This window comes from Gopherus flavomarginatus, chromosome 2, assembly GCF_025201925.1.
Source record: "Gopherus flavomarginatus isolate rGopFla2 chromosome 2, rGopFla2.mat.asm, whole genome shotgun sequence".
Classification (NCBI taxonomy): Eukaryota; Metazoa; Chordata; order Testudines; family Testudinidae; genus Gopherus; species Gopherus flavomarginatus.
In genome coordinates this window covers 11115913-11133748 of record NC_066618.1, presented here as the reverse complement: position 1 = coordinate 11133748, position 17836 = coordinate 11115913, and the positions used below count along the sequence as shown (strand labels likewise).

General features: G+C 42.4%; 1 protein-coding gene across 7 annotated transcripts in view; it reads left to right on the top strand.

Moving 5' to 3' along the window:
* The window catches only part of GHRHR (growth hormone releasing hormone receptor), a 1095940-nt gene that overhangs the window by 5928 nt on the left and 1072176 nt on the right, over positions 1–17836 (top strand). For 3 of the 7 annotated variants that reach the window (XR_007772841.1, XM_050942723.1, XM_050942722.1), the window contains exon 1: positions 11964–12114. The exons of 1 other annotated variant lie outside the window; for it this stretch is intronic. Coding sequence is in view for 5 of the 6 variants with exons in the window: in XM_050942723.1 (XP_050798680.1) it covers positions 12058–12114 (57 nt within the window). In the remaining variant the exon portion in view is untranslated. Of the gene's footprint in view, positions 1–9828; positions 9891–11963; positions 12115–17836 lie in introns of those variants that run through there. 3 more of the 7 variants (XM_050942721.1, XM_050942717.1, XM_050942719.1) reach the window with 2 other exon arrangements.

The following is a 17836-nucleotide window of genomic DNA, read 5'->3' as shown; positions in this document are numbered from 1 at the left end:
TTAGCATTTAGAAAGAAATAACAAACATTTTATAAAAGAGCGAGTCATTCTTTTCAGACTAGGTTCAGTTGCTAAACTGTCTTCCTAGAAAATAGAAATAACAACCATTAGCGGTTATTAGGGGTTTGGTAATGAAATTCCCGTCCGCCTGCTTAATTAAAAGCAAATGTTCTTTCTGTAGTGCTTTCCACATACAGTGCAATGAGGACAGTAACAATTTATTAAAATATAGTAGGGAAAATAATATCTTACTAATGGCCTATGTGGTGAGGATATGAAGATGACTGACAACTGTTTTTTATTAGGAACATCCTGCTGAAATAAGTGATTATACATATTATATGTGATTGTATTATTTATTGGGCTATTTGTTTTTCAGCTTTAACCAAATACCACTGACCAATTTTCTGTGCTGAGCTGAATACTACAATTAAGCATTCAATAGACCCATAGTTACCATCTTTACTCCAGTGCTTTGGTACCAACATTAGACCAATCCCCTAAGCTGAGAGAATTAAAAAAAAATCTATCATGAGAAAGTTCTCCTATTACCTGTTAATTTACTGTATTTATTCATATATTAATAACACACATAAAGAATCAGAGGGGTAGCCGTGTTAGTCTGGATCTGTAAAAGCAGCAAAGAATCCTGTGGCACCTTATAGACTAACAGATGTTTTGGAGCATGAGCTTTCGTGGGTGAATACCCACTTCTTCAGTATTCACCCACGAAAGCTCATGCTCCAAAACGTCTGTTAGTCTATAAGGTGCCACAGGACACATAAAGAAGAAACTTTGATCCATGTAAGATAATCAGAGGAAGAAATAAGGATGGGAATGAATAGCTTGATGTGAATAAGCAGACAGAGGTATCATTATCTGGAAAACAATATTTACTATGTTGTAATAGGATGCTTTTCCTACCGTAGTGCCCCCCTGGCATCAAGTCATAGCGTTGTGGGGAACTTTGCCTATTCCACCCGCTTCTGGCCACTGCCATGGCTCTGCGATGGGCTGTGTCTGTCCAAGTCTTCCATGTCCGCACCCTCTGCCCAGATCACCTCATAAGTTCAGCCCTGTTCCAGGGTAACAAAAGGTCTGACTGTAAGTCCAAACAAACCCAAACTACTAATTCTTCTGTCCCTCACAGGCTCCTCTGAAGTTCTCTGCTGCTTGTCCCCTTCTCAGAGCTCTTATGCTGCTTTCTCCCAGCAGGGTTTCTCCCATTGCTGCCCCTCCCTGGGTACTCAGGCAGCTTCCCTCAGGGATTTCCCTGCTCTTTACAGACTCTATATCCGGGCTCCCCCACAGAACCTACTCTGCTCCCTGTGGTGTTCCCAGCCTGAGTTCCCCACTTTTGCATCTCTCTTCTGGGTCTCCTCCCCACTCAGTGTTCAGCGCTGTTTAAATAATCATCTCTCTGATTCCCCATAGCTGAGGTCAGTCTCCATCATAGTCAGTTGGGGGGTAGCTGTCTGGTCACAGGTAAGGCTGAGCCCATCTTGTCTTAAAGGGCCAGCCAGCCGGTGTCATCTGTCTAATAGACTTTTCATCTCCAAAATGATAGGAAAGCCTTTATTATTCCCATTGTGTATGAGGAGGTTGAGGCACAGAGACAGTATATGAATTTGCTCAGTGCCACAGTTAGAGTCAATGTCACAGTTGTGTTAAGACGTTGGGAGATCTTGGGTTCCAATCCTGTGCCTGGACCACACCTCTTATAATAAACAAGCACAGGAACGTGAAAGATAGCATTATCATGACCGAAAACTATGTTTCTCCTCCTTTCTTAAAACATTGCAAGGCAGAGTCTCCAGGAGTAGAATTTTCCCTAGCGTAATACTCATTACAAAATTCTTGTGCAGTGTGAATCCCATTGTGGACCATACAGAATGAACAGGGGTTGATAGCAGAACAAGAGAGAAGGAACAAATAAGAGCATGAAACTGGTATCTAAAGACTATTCTGGGATGAGCACACAAAGATCTGTTTCTTATTAATTCTGTCATTGTAATTCATGCTGATTAGTATCTTACTCTGTAAATAGCTCCATTAATTTCATAGAGTGGGCCTATGTTATGCTTATATCTCATTGTTTATTATTATTTACTATTTATATTACCATAACCCCTAGGACCTCATAGCGCTAGGTGCTGTACAAACACAAAACAAAATGACAGTCCTTGCCCCAAAGAAGCTACAATCTAAGCCCTGGTCTACACTTGTGGGGAGGAAGGGAATTGATCTAAATTATGCAACTTCAGCTGTGTGAATAATGTGAAGACACTACAGTGAGTCGACTGCTGCTGCTCCCCCGTCGACTCTGCCTGTGCCTCTTGTACGGTGACCAGACATCCAGATATTTAGGCATTTGTCCCGCTATTTTGCAGTATTCTCTTTTTTTTTTCTCCGCCGGCAACCACCCCCCCATGTGTCCCGATATTTTCTTCCTCTCATCTGGTCACCCTAGCGACGGTGGAGTACAGGAGCTGATGGAAGAGCACTCGAAGGTTGATTTATCGTGTCTAGACTAGACACAATAAATCGACCCCCACTGGATCAGTCGCTGCCCGCTGATCCATCGGGTAGTATAGACATACCCTAAGTATAAGACAAGATGGTTACAAACAGACAGATGGGAGAGTACAAGGAAACAATGAGACAGTACTGGTCAGCATGGTAGGCAGTGGTCTTGGTACACCAGAGGTCTAACCATTGTTGATTTTTCACCAAACGAGTCGCAATGTCTATGTCTTCCACAGGGTTTGGACTCTAGGCCTCAGATTCTCACAAATGGCTTCTAGGCTCCTCATTCTCTTTCCTTGCTGGTTTTGCAGAGCACGTCCTAATATCAGCCCCCCAAACTGGGTAGCCCCTGGCAGTCTGGAGCTGCAGATTGACACTGCCTGCTTGCTGGGTTACTCTGGAGGGCACACCCAGAATCTTGATTGACCTGCCAAAGTGGCCCCAAGTGAGGCTCAGGAGAGGCTCTGTGTGATCAGACAGAGAGAGAAGAGAGAGACATAGGGGAAGGAGTGCTTGTTCTCAGCCACATGGAGGGGAAACCATTTTCTGACTCTCCAGGTCAGAGAGCCTGAAGCTGACCTGGAGCCCCTGCTCTGCTCCAGAAAGCCTGAGAGCCTTTTGAGAGGCCCCTACTGCACTGAAAGCCTGAGATCGGCCATGGCTTGATATGCCTGGGATACCAACCCATTGACTAGCCCACAGCACAGACAGTGACACTGGCCTATCCATTGAACCCCAGCGGCTCAACTGTGGGGACTTTGGGAAGGGCTGTGGGGCGGGGTGTTTTCCTGTTATATTGCTGTTGTGGGGTTTTAGTGTGGTGTTATAGTGCAGGATGGGGCACCATTTAGTCACCATCCTTGAGTCTCCTCTCCTATTCCCCTCTCCTTCCATCGTTATCCATATGTCTTGTGCCAGGAAGTAAATGGTTGATATCTCATGTGGTTTTGGTTTAATATATTAGTTAATTTATCCTAGAAGTCGTAGCTATCACTTCATCTGGCCAATGGATGGAGGCACCAGCCATTACAAATCCAAGGCCCATTGGTCTGAAGGGTTGTGGGGGGTGAGTCAAAGACTTCTGAAGAAGGGACTTCACCATCTTTAGGGGGCTGGGACACCCCTTCCTGAACCCCAAGCAGGAATGGAGTTTCTCTTTCTCCTGCTCTGCCACAGGACCCAGACTGAGTACAGCCAGCAGATATGTGGCACGATCACATACTTAGTTCTATCAAAGGTTGTATCTGGCAGTTGCAAGGTGATTACAAGCAGTTGATTAAATCAGGATTGAAAAAGTAGACTTTCTGGGGCCTGCAATATTAAAACCCCTGTGATTTTCTGGTATATTGTGCAGCAGGGAAGTGTAATCTCAATTATTTTATTAGAAACTATTTTACTTGTTGTTTGGCCAATTAAAAAAATAGGGACAGAAGATTTCCCTGGTTAAAAACTCTCTCCGTTGTTTTTTTACTGGTTCCAGGCCATGTGGTGTACTGAAAATGGTGTTAAAATTGTAAGCTATCACTTTCACTTGTCAGTGGGGTCCCCTGGTCCTACTTGCAGGCTGAGGGGCTCTATAAGGTAACATGAATATCTGTGCCTTCAGTTTGCAGAGAACCTGCCTAGAGTACAGCGAGTTGAGTTGTGGCTCTGTGTTTTAGGGGGCAGCCTGCTTTGTCTCTCTGTTTTGGGGTCCTTGTGTGTTATTCTGAGTTCAAAAAAAAAAAGTAGTGTTATGCTGCAACCTTCCAGCAAGAGTCTTTTATGTTTTTATCTAACTTCTCTGTGCATGTGCCACGAGCATCATTGATGACAACTAGCTTCTGGAACAGAGCAATCATACTATTGAGCTACTGAGTCCTCCATGAATAATCAAGAGAGATCAACTGATGATTGCAAAGACTAGTTGAAGGATTCCAGTAGAGCACAGAAGAATTTCCAATAGGATCCATGTGAGACTTGGTGTTTTTGAGAGCATTTTTATTTATTTATTTTTCTAGTTCACTTGAAAATTAATTAATTAAATGAAAATCTTTCTGGCTGATGTTAGTCCTCATAGCAAATTGGTCCATTGTTCAATCCAATGATCATAACGAATGCTTCAGAGGATGACAGTCGCTTTCCCCTTTCTCCACCGCTATAATGAACCTGTTAGAACTGATCAAGGAATTATTTTTTTCTGAGTCATTTAATGTTTCAACAAAAAGGAAAAAAATAAGTTTCATCAATTTTTTTCGTCAATGTTTTTCTAGCAGTTGTAAAATAAAAACCCTGAAAGCTGATTTTTTGTTTGGTATTATTTTCAGCATCTGGAAACCAAAACTGTTTTCAGGAGCCGAAATCCAAAATGTTCAATTTGAAACAAAAACATTTTGGTTTTCTGTTCTGGAAACAGTTTTTTGCATTTGACGGGAACCTGACATTTTTCAATGGAAAGATTTTTTTACCCCACAAAAATTGCCATTACTTCGAAACGCCATTTTCCATTAAAAAACATATTTGATGGAAATTTTTTGACCTATACCTATGTAAATGTGTGATGTTATACTTAGCGTGGGGAGTGTGCCAATGCTGATATGCTCATGAGAGACTCTGTCAGATACCCTTCAGTAGGAAAAGCTTCTCATTACCCCATTAATATGAAAATTAACAATCCTGTCATTGAATTCCAGCTTGGGTTATTTATAATATGTACGGAAGGGGAACATTTTTACATATTTATAAGCAAATCAAGTCAAATGTTATTGATTTATCCTTTGGCCATGTTAAACATAAATGAAATAAATGCACACGCTACACCCAGTTAAACGTACACAAGCTACCATTTAGAAAGCTAACTAGGTTATTAGAATTATTCATATATACAACACACACCAATTCATGCAGTCCTGTTACTGCATGCACATCGTTCCTTTATGATTTCTTTGAAGGAAAGTACTGAGACACCAGTGTGCTTTCTGAAAACTTCACCTGGAAGTCCCATCAGCCTTTGCAAAATCAGGCCTTCTCTATATTAGAAAACCTCCCCCAAACAGAATTGTTCTTGGTACGCTGGTACAGATTCCCAATATGAATGCACTTACACAGATTTAGTTTAATAGGTTTAAACATGATTGAATGCTTTTCACTAAGTGTTTCCTTGAAGCAATCCTCATGGCTGCTCATTAAAATCCATCTGCCCATTTCATATACAATGTAATTAAAATCATTTCCAACAATTACACTTTCTGTATGTTGCTAGGCAAAAATATCTACCAAAATACAATTTGACTGTGCTGTGCTTTTCAGTCAGCAAGTGTTAAGTCAAAATGGCCAAACGGTTAGTACAATTCTATAATTGCCATTCTGTTATCATAGCACCATAAATATCACAATGTATGACTCTTCTGTACTGATGTAAATTCATATTTTAAACACTCCTGCTTGTCTTATAAACTGGACATTTGATTAGCTCTTGTAGTCTCAAAAAGTTAGGCGTGACCCTTAAACTTCCTCCCAGACCCTCACTCCAAAACTGTATCTTTTAAATCAGTGGCTTTCCAGACTACTGTACCCGTTGCAGGAGTCTGATTTGTCTTGAGTATCCCAAGTTTCATCTCACTTAAAAACTACTTGCTTGCAAAATCAGACATAAAAACACAGAAGTGTCACAGCACATTATTACTGAAAAAATTGCTGACTGTCTCACTTTTGCCATATAATTATAAAATAAATCAATTGGGATGTAAATATTGTACTTACATTTCAGTGTATAATATATAGAACAATATAAACAAGTCATTGTCTGTATGAAATTTTAGTTTGTACTGACTTGGCTAGTGCTTTTTATGTAGCCTGTTGTAAAATTAGGCAAATCTCTGGATGAGTTGATGTACACCCTGGAAGACCTCTGCGTAACCCCAGGGGTATGTGTATCCCTGGCTGAGAACCAGTGTTTCAAATAACTGTTCTGCTGATGGAAGGCTCCGAATTAGCAGCTCTGAGGCTGAAATCTTCAATTGATCCCCCAACATGAATATCCTTGGTAATACAAGCTTCTTTGTGCTGTCTTGCTCATGGTTCTCAACCCTGATCTAGATGGATCACACAAGAAGTCACTCCAGATTACATTCCCACTCAACTCTTGGTCTCTCTGATCAGACTATCAAGTACCAAGAGACAGTGCTAGTACCTGGTCTGGAGTGGTACAGGTCCCCTTCTGAGCCCAATCCACAGAAGATATGAGTCTGTTATAGCACCAGGTAGACAGCTTTAGCTCAGGCTATCGCCATTCATGCTTTTAGTGATGGGGGACCCCAGTTCAATCCTGGGGCATCAGCCAGGATGGGGGGTGAGGATCATGGTTGTTTTGATGGTGAAACGTCAAGAGTAGAAACACCTGTTTTAGGTCATAGGAAAATTAGGATTCTGCCAGTTTTCCGGTGTTATGAGACAATTAATTATTATTATTATTTCTATATAGATAATGCCCAAAGACTACAAACAAGATGCTCAATTTCATCAATTTTAAGGCTAGAAGGGACCATTAGATTATCTAGTCTGACCTCCTTTAAAACACAGGCAGAGAACTCGAGAAGTGCCACCAGGGCCTGACACCCCTGCAAAGATGGGGAATTGATTAGCTGAGATATGCCCAGATGATCCTCACAGGTGATCCACAGTCCATGCTGCAGAGGAAGGCAAAACACAAAACAAAACAAACAAACAAAAACAACCTCAAGTTCTCTGATGATCTAATTTTGGGGAAAATCCCTTCCTATTCCAAATCTGCTGATCAGTTCCACCTTGCCAATGTGAGCAAGACACACCAGACAAACATCTAAGAAAGAGGCTTTTCCTCACCACCTCAGAACACCACTCTACCCTGATCAGTGTCTCATGTCCACCCATGGCCAAACTCAGATGCTCAGAGCAAAGGGGAAACCCCACCTACCCTAGAATGCAACCAATTGTGCATTGTGGGAAAAGTTCCTTCCTGACCCCTGCAAATGATGGCTGAAGCCCTGAAGCATAAGATTCCATTACAGTCACTGTTTTAATGCAGATTGGGGCCCCATTATACTAGTCAGTGTACAGTCTCATAGGAAGATGTGGCCTTTGCCCCAAACAGCTTATACCCTAAGTGTCAGATGGTGTCTTGCCCTGCACATGGAGGCAGGGGGGCACAAGTGCCCAGCGCGCCCTTGTGCCAATGCACCTTACCACTGCTTCAGCACACAGGCAGTAGCAGGATCCACAGAGCCATTATGTCCCCCCTTGTGCATGTGGGCAGGAAGGGATGGAAGGGCATGGAGAGAACATTGAGCAAAGGTCTCCTCCATGCCCAGCGGCATAGCCGTTCAGCCTGTTGAGGAGCGCATGCTGAATCAGGGACAGGCCCAGCACTCTTTACTCCAGTCCCTGGAGCAGCAGAGGAACCAGGAGGCAGACTGTGATTCACCAGGTCAAAGTCGGCTTCCTAGGCTGCTCCGGGCACAGTGCAACTATGCACTAGTCCTTAGGGCGGATCACAGTCTGGCTAGCCATAAGGTGCAGGGGGGGACAGTGAGAAATAGTGCAGGCATGGCAAGAGGAGAGGGAGCAGCGGTAGCACAGGGAGAGATGGTGGAGAGGTGATGGCACAGTGGAAGGTGGTACAAGGAGAGAAGCTGGCAGTACTTCCCCAAGCGACTGACAACAGTCCTGCCTGAGTGCACTCCTGGATGTTGGAACTTTGCTGAGCAATGGCAATGAACCATGACCAGGGGGCTGGGAGGAGGACATTTATCCACTGGACATTCACACTGCTGGTGGGGAGACTGAGGCAAAGGACGACAGCCAGAGTTACTGCCGTGTTTGTATTGTTGATTCCTTGTTGCTGTATTTTCTTAAATGAATACTGTGTTTCCTTCCCTTCCCCAGCCCCAGTAAAGTTTCCAGTTCTATCCAGACTCAGGGCTTGCGAGCAGGGAAGTATTGCTCTTAGGGCAGGGAGGGCATTTAGGTTTTTCTCAGGTTTCGGGGAGGGAGAGGGGCTTGAGCCACTGGGTTTTGTAAACTTAGAAAGGAACCCCTCAATATTAGAACCCATCCTATTTTGTTGGCAGAAGGGAGCACACAGACATGGCTCTAGGAGAAGCAGGCGAGGCTGCTGGAGTGGAGGAATGGTGGTAACAGACAAGAGCAGACAGGTAGGAGAGACAGAACTGTGAAGGGCACTGACAGTTGTTCATTTTCACCTCTGGCACATAATGAGATCTTTACCATCACAATCTTTACAGTCAGCTTGCTTTGTCCGACGTCAGGCCTGACCTCACTTTAGCAGCCAATATCTCACAAACTGATGGCGTGAGTGGCTAGGGCTTGCTGAAGCAGCTCTCACAACAAGCCGCAACTGAAATCTTTACAGAACTGAAGTGGCCGACTTCCACCTTCGGAGAAAGTCTGAGCAATATGCAGATTTCTTCCACTAGAAATCTGCTTTCTCCTTCTTCATCTCTGCCAGGTCTAGATATAACTTGGTGGACCGAATGCACGTGCAAAAGCAATAGTACGCTGTTGATCACTGGTTGTGTAACAACGATTGGAAAGAAAATGTACTAGTTACTGATTTGGCACAGTGGGCAGCCTAATCAGGGGAAGGTCAGGAAAGGGAGAGCCAGGATAGTGCAATTCAAAACCAAGTTGCAGTAGTAGAGCTGTGGGGTGAAATGGTAAACTGTTCATGCCTGGGGTATTTTGATTCTTCTACTGTTCATCTCAGATAAAACCAGTAAGTAGTCAGAGGCACAGGATGTGGGTGTTTCTTCAAGAACTGCAAAATAGTGTTTTGGACAAAATTTAATCAGTCTGGCTCTGATTTTATTTGGACCAATCCACCTGTACTGAATTACAAACAGCCGAAACGTCACATAAAACGTTGACAATAGACTAGACTTCTTTTGAATAAAATGTCCATGCTGCAGAGAATCACAAAAAAGGCCAGTTATGCTAAACAGGGGAAGATGGACCAGGACTTTCAAAAGTGACTAATGATAATGGATGCTTCAGTTTTGGAGTTTCCAGCCTGAGATACCTTCAAAGGGGCTGATCTTCAGCAAGTGCTCAGCTCCCATCCGCTGGAAATTGGGACCCTTTAAGGTATGTCAAGATGGGCACTCAAATATTGGGGCAACCCAAATCACTAGCCACTTTTGAAAACCTTGACCAATTTTTGGTAAAGCATGCATTAAATCCGCAGACAGATGAATACTCACACCACATAGGTGCATACATATCACAGTGGGTATATGAATATATGCTTACAAGCTTCCAAGGTGATCAATGAAATGGTGCAGCGGGCCCTGGATTGAATCGACATGGCTATGACCCCTGGAGCAAATGAGGTACATCCTAAGGTACTATGTGAATTAACCCTGAAAAGTACTGGCATATTGTAGACCTCTCAAATGGATGCTTGGCAAAATGCACTTAATTAATATCGTATCTTTCTGTAGAGGGAGGGTGAAAGACCATATATGATGGTACAGTGTGACATAAAGGATTTATTTGGCAAGAGATTGGGATGACTGCACTAGTCATGAGTGGTATTTACAGGAATTACAAGGACTATAAGGAAGCTATGTAAAATATCAGAAAGCTGGTAAAGCTCCCTGTTCTAATTTACTATTGGAAATGCTCTGTTTAGTGCAAATACTGTGTTTATTTAGTTCCACATATTTATTTAGTTATTTGAGGTAATCAGCAAATGTTAATGGCTGCTTATAGGTTAGCTGTGCATCTTATAACAGCAGTATGGCCTAGTGGCTTGAGTGCTGGACTCAGACTCAGGAGACCCAAATATCTATTCCTGGTTCTGCTATTGGCCTGCTGGGTGACTTTGGCCAAGTCACATTGCTGCCCTGTGCCTCAGTTTCCTCATCTGTAAAATGAAGATACTATTTACTTCCTTTGTAAAGTACTGTGAGGTCTATGCCTGAAAAGTGCTATATATATAGGCAGCAATACCTGTATTTCAGGTTCCCTGACACTTTCCATTATAAGATCTTGTTTTTAGTTTCATTCAACTTTGCCAAACTTTAACCATTTGGCCTGAAATTTTCTATGCTCTCCATCCGCCTCAGATTGAGTAGTTTTTGAAAATTCCATCTAAAACGGTTCAGTAATTTCTGATAATAAGGTTAGAAAAAATATTTTGTTTTGCCTATGTTTAAAAAGGTACACATATTTTGTTGAGAAGCTCTAGTGCCTCCATGGTTTGGCGCAGGGACTTAACATTTGGCCGGAAGATTGATTTGCTTTCAGGGATGTGCCTTTGTTGTCTCCATGAAGATTTGCACAAATTACAGCAAGAGAGTTGGAGTTTGGCAGCTAAATTCTCCAAAGATTCCATCTGGACTGAGCATGCTCCATCCCCTCAGAGGTACCAAAATGCCAACTGGAATGTATATGTGCCACCCGCACAGAGCAACTAAGCATGCTCCAGCCCAAAGCTGCAGGGACTGAACAGGGCTTTCCCTGCAATTGCTCTTCTGGGCTTCTGGTGGCTGTTGTAGCATCAGGCACCAGATCTGAGGACAGGGAGACTAGCTGACCTGTGCTTTCAATGCTCTCCATCTAGGAAGCTGGAGGAGAAGAGGAGTGGCAGATGGGAGCAGGAAGGGGGAAGATATTCAGGGCAGGGGGAGAGGGGATGGGGAGTGGGAAGGACAGTGGCAGGAGCTGGGGGAGCAGGAAAAGCACAGGATGAGCAGGGAGGGGGCAGAAATTGGATGGGGAGAAGGGGACAGGCAGAAGCTGTGGGGACAACAGCAGAGGTCAAGTTAATTCAGGCATTTCCTATCTTGTGAGTGCTTGACTTTGCAACCTTAATGTTCTTTTCATACAGATTGTTGGGATGTATTACACTCACATGCAAGTTTTCATGTATACACACACGCAAGCTGGCCTTCAGATACATGCACAATGTGCATTCAAACCCCAGGAGTTGTGTATATGTGCAAAATTTGGCCACACATTTAAAAAATATAATATTATGTGTTTATCTACCCCGCCCCCCCTGCCACACACACTGTTTGAAACAGGAATAAGATGCACATTTGTTAGAATGAATGAATATTAACCATCACCATGTTTAAAGGGTTTGTCTCATACATATTTTGTTGCGTTAAATGCAATATGGTCAATGGTAACAAATCTATTAATGCCTACTAAAATCCTAGTGTATTACAGAGGCAGAAAGAGGGGTCTCTCTCCAGAAGGGAGTGCAAGTTACCATAATCTCAGGGATGCTCACATAGTCTATTCTTTGCAATCTCAGCACATACTGCAAGGTCAAGAAAGGTGGAAAGCATGTCATTCACAGCCTCGTCAATCACAGCCGAGAGAGTTATTAATATTTAGTTTCCTCCTCATTTTACTGTTACGTCACTCCTGGGCAAAAAGATAAATGCTTCAGATCAGCAACTGATAGGCGAGGGGGACGAGGAAAGGAAGGTAAAACGTGCTCATGGAGGCTGAGGAGGTGGAGTATGACATCACTTGCGTCGGAACATGAACCCCTGTGCTTTGTACCGTTGTGCCTTTTACTCCCTGAGTCTTGCAGCTTTTGTAAGTAACCATTTTAAACAGGTTTTCCGTCGTTGTTTTCCCTAAGCAGTCAGTTTAACATTGGAACAGATACGGCTCGTTTCATTGCATGAGCATCTTTTTCTTTTTTGGACTTAGCTTCGTATTAAACTGTGGAAGAGGCTATGAAAGGCGCAAACTGTAGCAGAAGGAACACACTCCTAGGCTGTAGGAGCTGTGTGCCCTTGCACTGCACTGTGTTGTCACTGCACATTCATTATTACTGCACTTCCATGAAAGAGAAACAGCATCCTTAATTGTGCATGTTACTTTATACAGAAGTGCTTAAAGAGAGGATGACAAATGCAAAGGGGAAGGGAATCGAGAAGATACTGTAAAAGCTATGAATTTAGGTATTGTTGCTTAGCCTTTGGCATACACAACATTAGCAGAAGTTGGTATTTCACCTGCTTCTTTGGTAACGTTTAGGATAACTTAGAATGTGAACTGTGTAGACAATAACAAATTTAATTGAATCAACTGTGGCTGCATCTGCATATGCCAGGCTTCGATTTGGCTCCATAAGTTCATCTCCGAAAAAAGAAACTACCTGTCATGCTGACATTTTGCTTCAGCCAATTGCTTATGAGTGAGGTTGCCTGATTGTACATGAGAAGATCTGTGCGATTGTTTACTTAAATTATGTTGCAGATTAATTCATTTTACAGTTGAATCCTTTCATTTCGTTCGAGCTGTGTTTCTCAGTCTTTTAAGGTTGGTGACCTCTTATTTCAAGTCCAAAAAAATTGCGACTTCCTCACATTTCTGATACAAGTAAGAATTAAAAATATATCATTTATAACCATCAACCTACAGTGTGTGTGTGTGTGTGTGTGTTATGAGAAGTTGAAAGGAAAACTTGATCTTGAGGATCAAAGGTGTTCAAGAAATTAGGAGTGAGATTTTCTTTGCTTTAGATTGTAATAAAATTTTCAATGCCTTTAATGACCCTGAGTGGGGGTTCCAACCCACGGTTTGAGAAACACAGTGTTACAGTATTGTTTTGTGTGGGTGGCACAGGATCTTCTTTTTGTGTGGAAAGAGAAACAACACTGTGATGTGGAATAATTGGGACCATATACTTTGTCTGCACCTGTCGTTCTCTCTGCTTGTACCATGTAACAAACTCTGCTCTGCAGTGGCACTATGTGGAGTGAAGAACCATTCCTCGTGAACAGGATATCTGAATCTAGTCCTTAGTGGTTAACTATACTCAGCGTTAAAGGATATCAGAAAGATCTAGGTGTTACAGTGCTTTCTTCTGAGCTTTATTCTGCCCCTGTTACTCATATTGAGTAGCACTGTACTTCACAAAGCGTCACAAAGGACCAACTCACAGAATAAGATGCTACTCAGTGTGTGTAAGGATGGCAGAATCAGGCTCTTACGGAACATTAGGATATCCTTATTATTATAACTGACATTAGCTAAGAAAACGTTGTTTTAACTTAGCTGGAAAAACAACCATCCATTCTCAGCCATCAGTATACCTGTATTGTTTTGGGGTAACTTTTCAGTGTGGTCTTAAATACTTACAATATTTAAAATGTCTCTACATTTTGTAAACTTAAGATGTTTTTATGCTTTGTGTTTGTTGCTTGTATGCTATTTGTTGTAGTAGGTGTAAGAAAGAAGGCAGAGACTGTGCAATGCTGAAATCCATGAGAGAAAACAATGAGAGATCACAAGAAAACCAAAATTCAAATCAATGGAGCACAAGATACAATAAAACTGCATAAAATAATCCGAATAAGACACATTCTAATCCCAGAGTGTAAAGTGTTGTTGCTTGCCAGATCCTGTGTTCATTATTCACCTGAGCATTGATTTCACATGACCAGAGGTTGCAAGAGCAGCCTGATTTTCAGAGAGGCTGTGGAGCCCACACTTCCAGTTGACTTGGTTACTCAACAGCCCAGGAAACAAGCTCTAAGTTTAGAATATAACTTAATTTACTTTTTTATTTCAGACAGTTTAATTTTACAACATCGACAAGATTAATGGTTCATTTACTTCTTCTTGCCAGAAATAATCAGAAATATTAATCATGATCTCTGTACAACCATTTCCCATGTCTGATTGTTTTGTTTCATTCTCACTGTTTTGGGCCCTGGGGGAAAAATATGACTGATCTCATAGAAAAAAATATTGGAAAAGCTTTTCTCCTCTCCATTGTAAGCGAGGCTTCCAGCTTCCTTAAATACACCAATAACAAAAGAGAAGCAATTTTAGACCTGATCACTATGTACCTGCCACGGCTGTGTTTATTTTCTATCCCCACTCCTGCCATATTTGCTCTTTCTCTTTCCGACTAATCAATAAATCCTTCTTTTTCCTCTGGGATAGATTCTGATACCTTTCTTCAGGTTCAGTAGTGCTATTTCTCATGAACAGACCCGTTGATTTCAGTAGAACCAACCATGCGGTAATGTCCTCTCCGCTATGTGAAAATGGCATCGGAATTTGGTCCTTTGATGCTAAAAGCTCCCTACTCTTGCATGCATTCCTCAAATGCACCAGCAATATTGGCTCCTATCCCCCAGCACCCCAAAGCAGCTGTGCATAAACATCATGAGATTCCCTGCTCAGAAGCTCAAGTCTTTGTACAGTCAGTACAATCATACAAACAGTATGTCCTTTCCAACATGGGAGAGAAGGCTCGGCCTGGGACAGGTTCTGGTTAAATCAATATTCATTTGTAACAAGGAGAAATAGTTCTTTTGCTTTTTAATTGGAAAATGACCTGGCACGACCAGGGTATTTTTATTCTCTGTGGATTCCAAACTGTCTTTATTCTTTGACGGTGATTAACCAGTGGCCTTTGTTGTATTTTACACGAGTGAAAGACCATTAGAGCTCCAATGTCACAGTGAAGGCATCACGTAGATATATTTAATAACCATTTTAATATGCTAAAGTCCTTGGCCAACATTTTCATAAGTACTCAGTGATTTTGGATGGCCAATCTGAAATACTTTAATGGGTCATTTTACAGGTAACAGCTGTGCAGCGGTTTCTGAAAATCTGGCCCCATTATGATGGCTCAAGATGGGCCCACAGAAACGGAGTCCCCGGAATCACTAAGTCACTTTAAAATCATTAGGCCAGGAAGCTGTAATCAGAACTGGTTTGGGTGCCATATTTTCTGACCCAACTCTAAAATCTGAGCAGCTGGGGCAACTTCAAGATTTCTAGTCCTGAGTGGACAAAAACTGTGTGCAAGACAGAATGGGGACTAAGGATCTGCTGTATTGTGCTAATGCACCTTCTTAGCTCGTATTATATACGCTGGGCTAATGCAGCCATGTGAGAAAAGACTGTGGGTTTGACCCTGCGAGGTGCTGAGAGCCTCCTGTGAGGTGTCAAGTGCTCCCCGCTTCCCGAAATAGTAAGTTCATGAAATGGTACCTGCGAAGCTTCTGATCCTGAGTCCCTTAGTTGTGCAGGCAATCTCACCCCGTCAGTAATTCCACAGAGTTTAGTAGGACTATTTGTTCTGTGCCACATAAGCAATCATTGCAGGCTCACACTGCATGATCACAAAGTAGGATGCAAGGTGAGATGAGAGATCCTTGCTAGATATGGGCCCAAGACTTAAAGTCCAAATCAGGGTCCAAACGCTTTCAAAGTTTAGGAGTGTTCTGACTGTGGATTTTGATTGGAGCATTGTAGTAATAGAAGGTGGCTATGAGTATGGCTCCATCTCTCAGTCCTGTGCCAAGTTGGTATAATGTCTCACCTATTCATCCAATCATCCACTGCCTTGGCAGAAGGCAACAAAAGCTGAATATTCAGTGCCTTCCATAACCCGAAGTCAGCTTGTGTTAATGTAATGCTGGTAGACTCTGGTTGTCAGTGGGTAGGATTGAACCTGGGACCTCTAGAGCTTAGTGCAGGAGCCTCTACAATGTGAGCTAAAAGCCACCTGACTGTTAAGTAAGGACATAGAGAAGACTCAGTCCCTCTCTTTAAGTGGTCTGGATGGGCCAGAACACCACACCCGGGGGGGGGGGTGTGGGTTACATTAGCACAGCCAGCAGTGTAAAAACACCAGCAAATGAACCTACCATAATATCACTTGCTGTCTGCCAAAGCAAGGCCTATGACATACCATGAATATATTTTTTTAAACCTATCTCATAGAATTAGGAGGGACTTTGAAAGATCATTGAGGCCAGCCCCCTACCTTCACAGCAGGCTCAAGTACTATCCCTGACAGATTTTTGCCCCAGATCCCTAAAAGATTGAACTCACAACTCTGGGTTTAGCAGGCTAATGCTCAAACCACTGAGCTCTACCTCCCCTAATAGGGATAAGGGAAAGGCTAACAAACACTTTGGAGAGGGAACAGGTAGCTTTTCCACGCAGGAACGTGCATGCATAAAAATCAGGAATTTGGAATATTTGCTTGGAAGGTGCAGCCGTGTTGAATTCCAACATCACTTTCTGGCTGGATACACAATATTGTATGTGTCTCTCACTCAGCATTCTCTGTCCTGGCTTGTTGAAACTGAATCTTACACCCACACTTTGGACTGGTTCAAACGACTGCACAAGGCAGTGGAGAATCTGGTTCTCTAATCACTAGATTCTAGTAATTCACAAATGTTAGGGCAGAGAACCTACAACTCTTATTAAGGTCAGAGGACGTTGCAAGTGCTCATAATCAAGGAGAAGCCAGAATTTTTAAATCACCTGCAGTAAATGAAACATACACATTTAACTCGGGGGCACATGATAAAAGTTCTCACAACTTTGAAGACTAAACAACCCGCCGCCTCCCCCAAAAAACTGTATTTTCCTGAGTCTATGAAAAAATCAAACATTTATTTGTTCTCTCCTTGAATATTTTAGTGGACTTCCAAGGCCATTTTCACATGCAGACACTGGTTATTTTTTCCAGGAGAAGTTCTTTTCACTGTGCAAGCAGGTAAATTTCCACCCTGCTGAGATCTTTCTGGACACAGTTCATTAAACCAATAGAGTTCTATAAACTATCCGTTAATTGAAAGATATGCCTGGTTGTCATGCTGGAACCTATTTTCTTCTGAGGTTTCAATACACAAGGACCAAATCATGGCCTTTCAGCATATCTGACTTTCATTACTGATTAAGGAACACAACAAAGGAAGGACAAATATAAGCCTGCATGAGAAATTAAAAAGAGACTGTGTGTAATGTGGGACCGACTCTTTCCCAGACACCTTGAATTGACCCAAGGGAGCTGGTCTCTAGCACACAACAAGAAAGGCTCCATACATTTAAAGGTGCCTGACACAGAAAACAGTATCACAACATCGCCACTACATTTGTATATTCACATACACCCCAGTTTCACTGGTAAATTTCCAAGTCCTGAAATCAAAATAGCCATGGCTGTGTATGGAATTCCATGGCATGGAATCCTGGATCTAATCTCTTTTTTCCCCTTACACATGCGACCTAATCCTGCTCCCATTAAAATCAATGGCAAAATATTCAGTGCCTTCATTAGGAGCAGGAACAGAGCCTCAGATGGTAAACTAATAAGCAATCGGTTCAAAAGGTCGGAATATCAGCTTGGTATAGGGATGTTAATATGAATGGAGAATATTGGCTTATTAAAACCATTACATTCTGCCCTCTGGATGACCTGAAAGCAAGATATTTATTTCCAAAACTTGCTGAATATTTATCCTTCCTGTGTGAAAATGAGCCGGGTCGA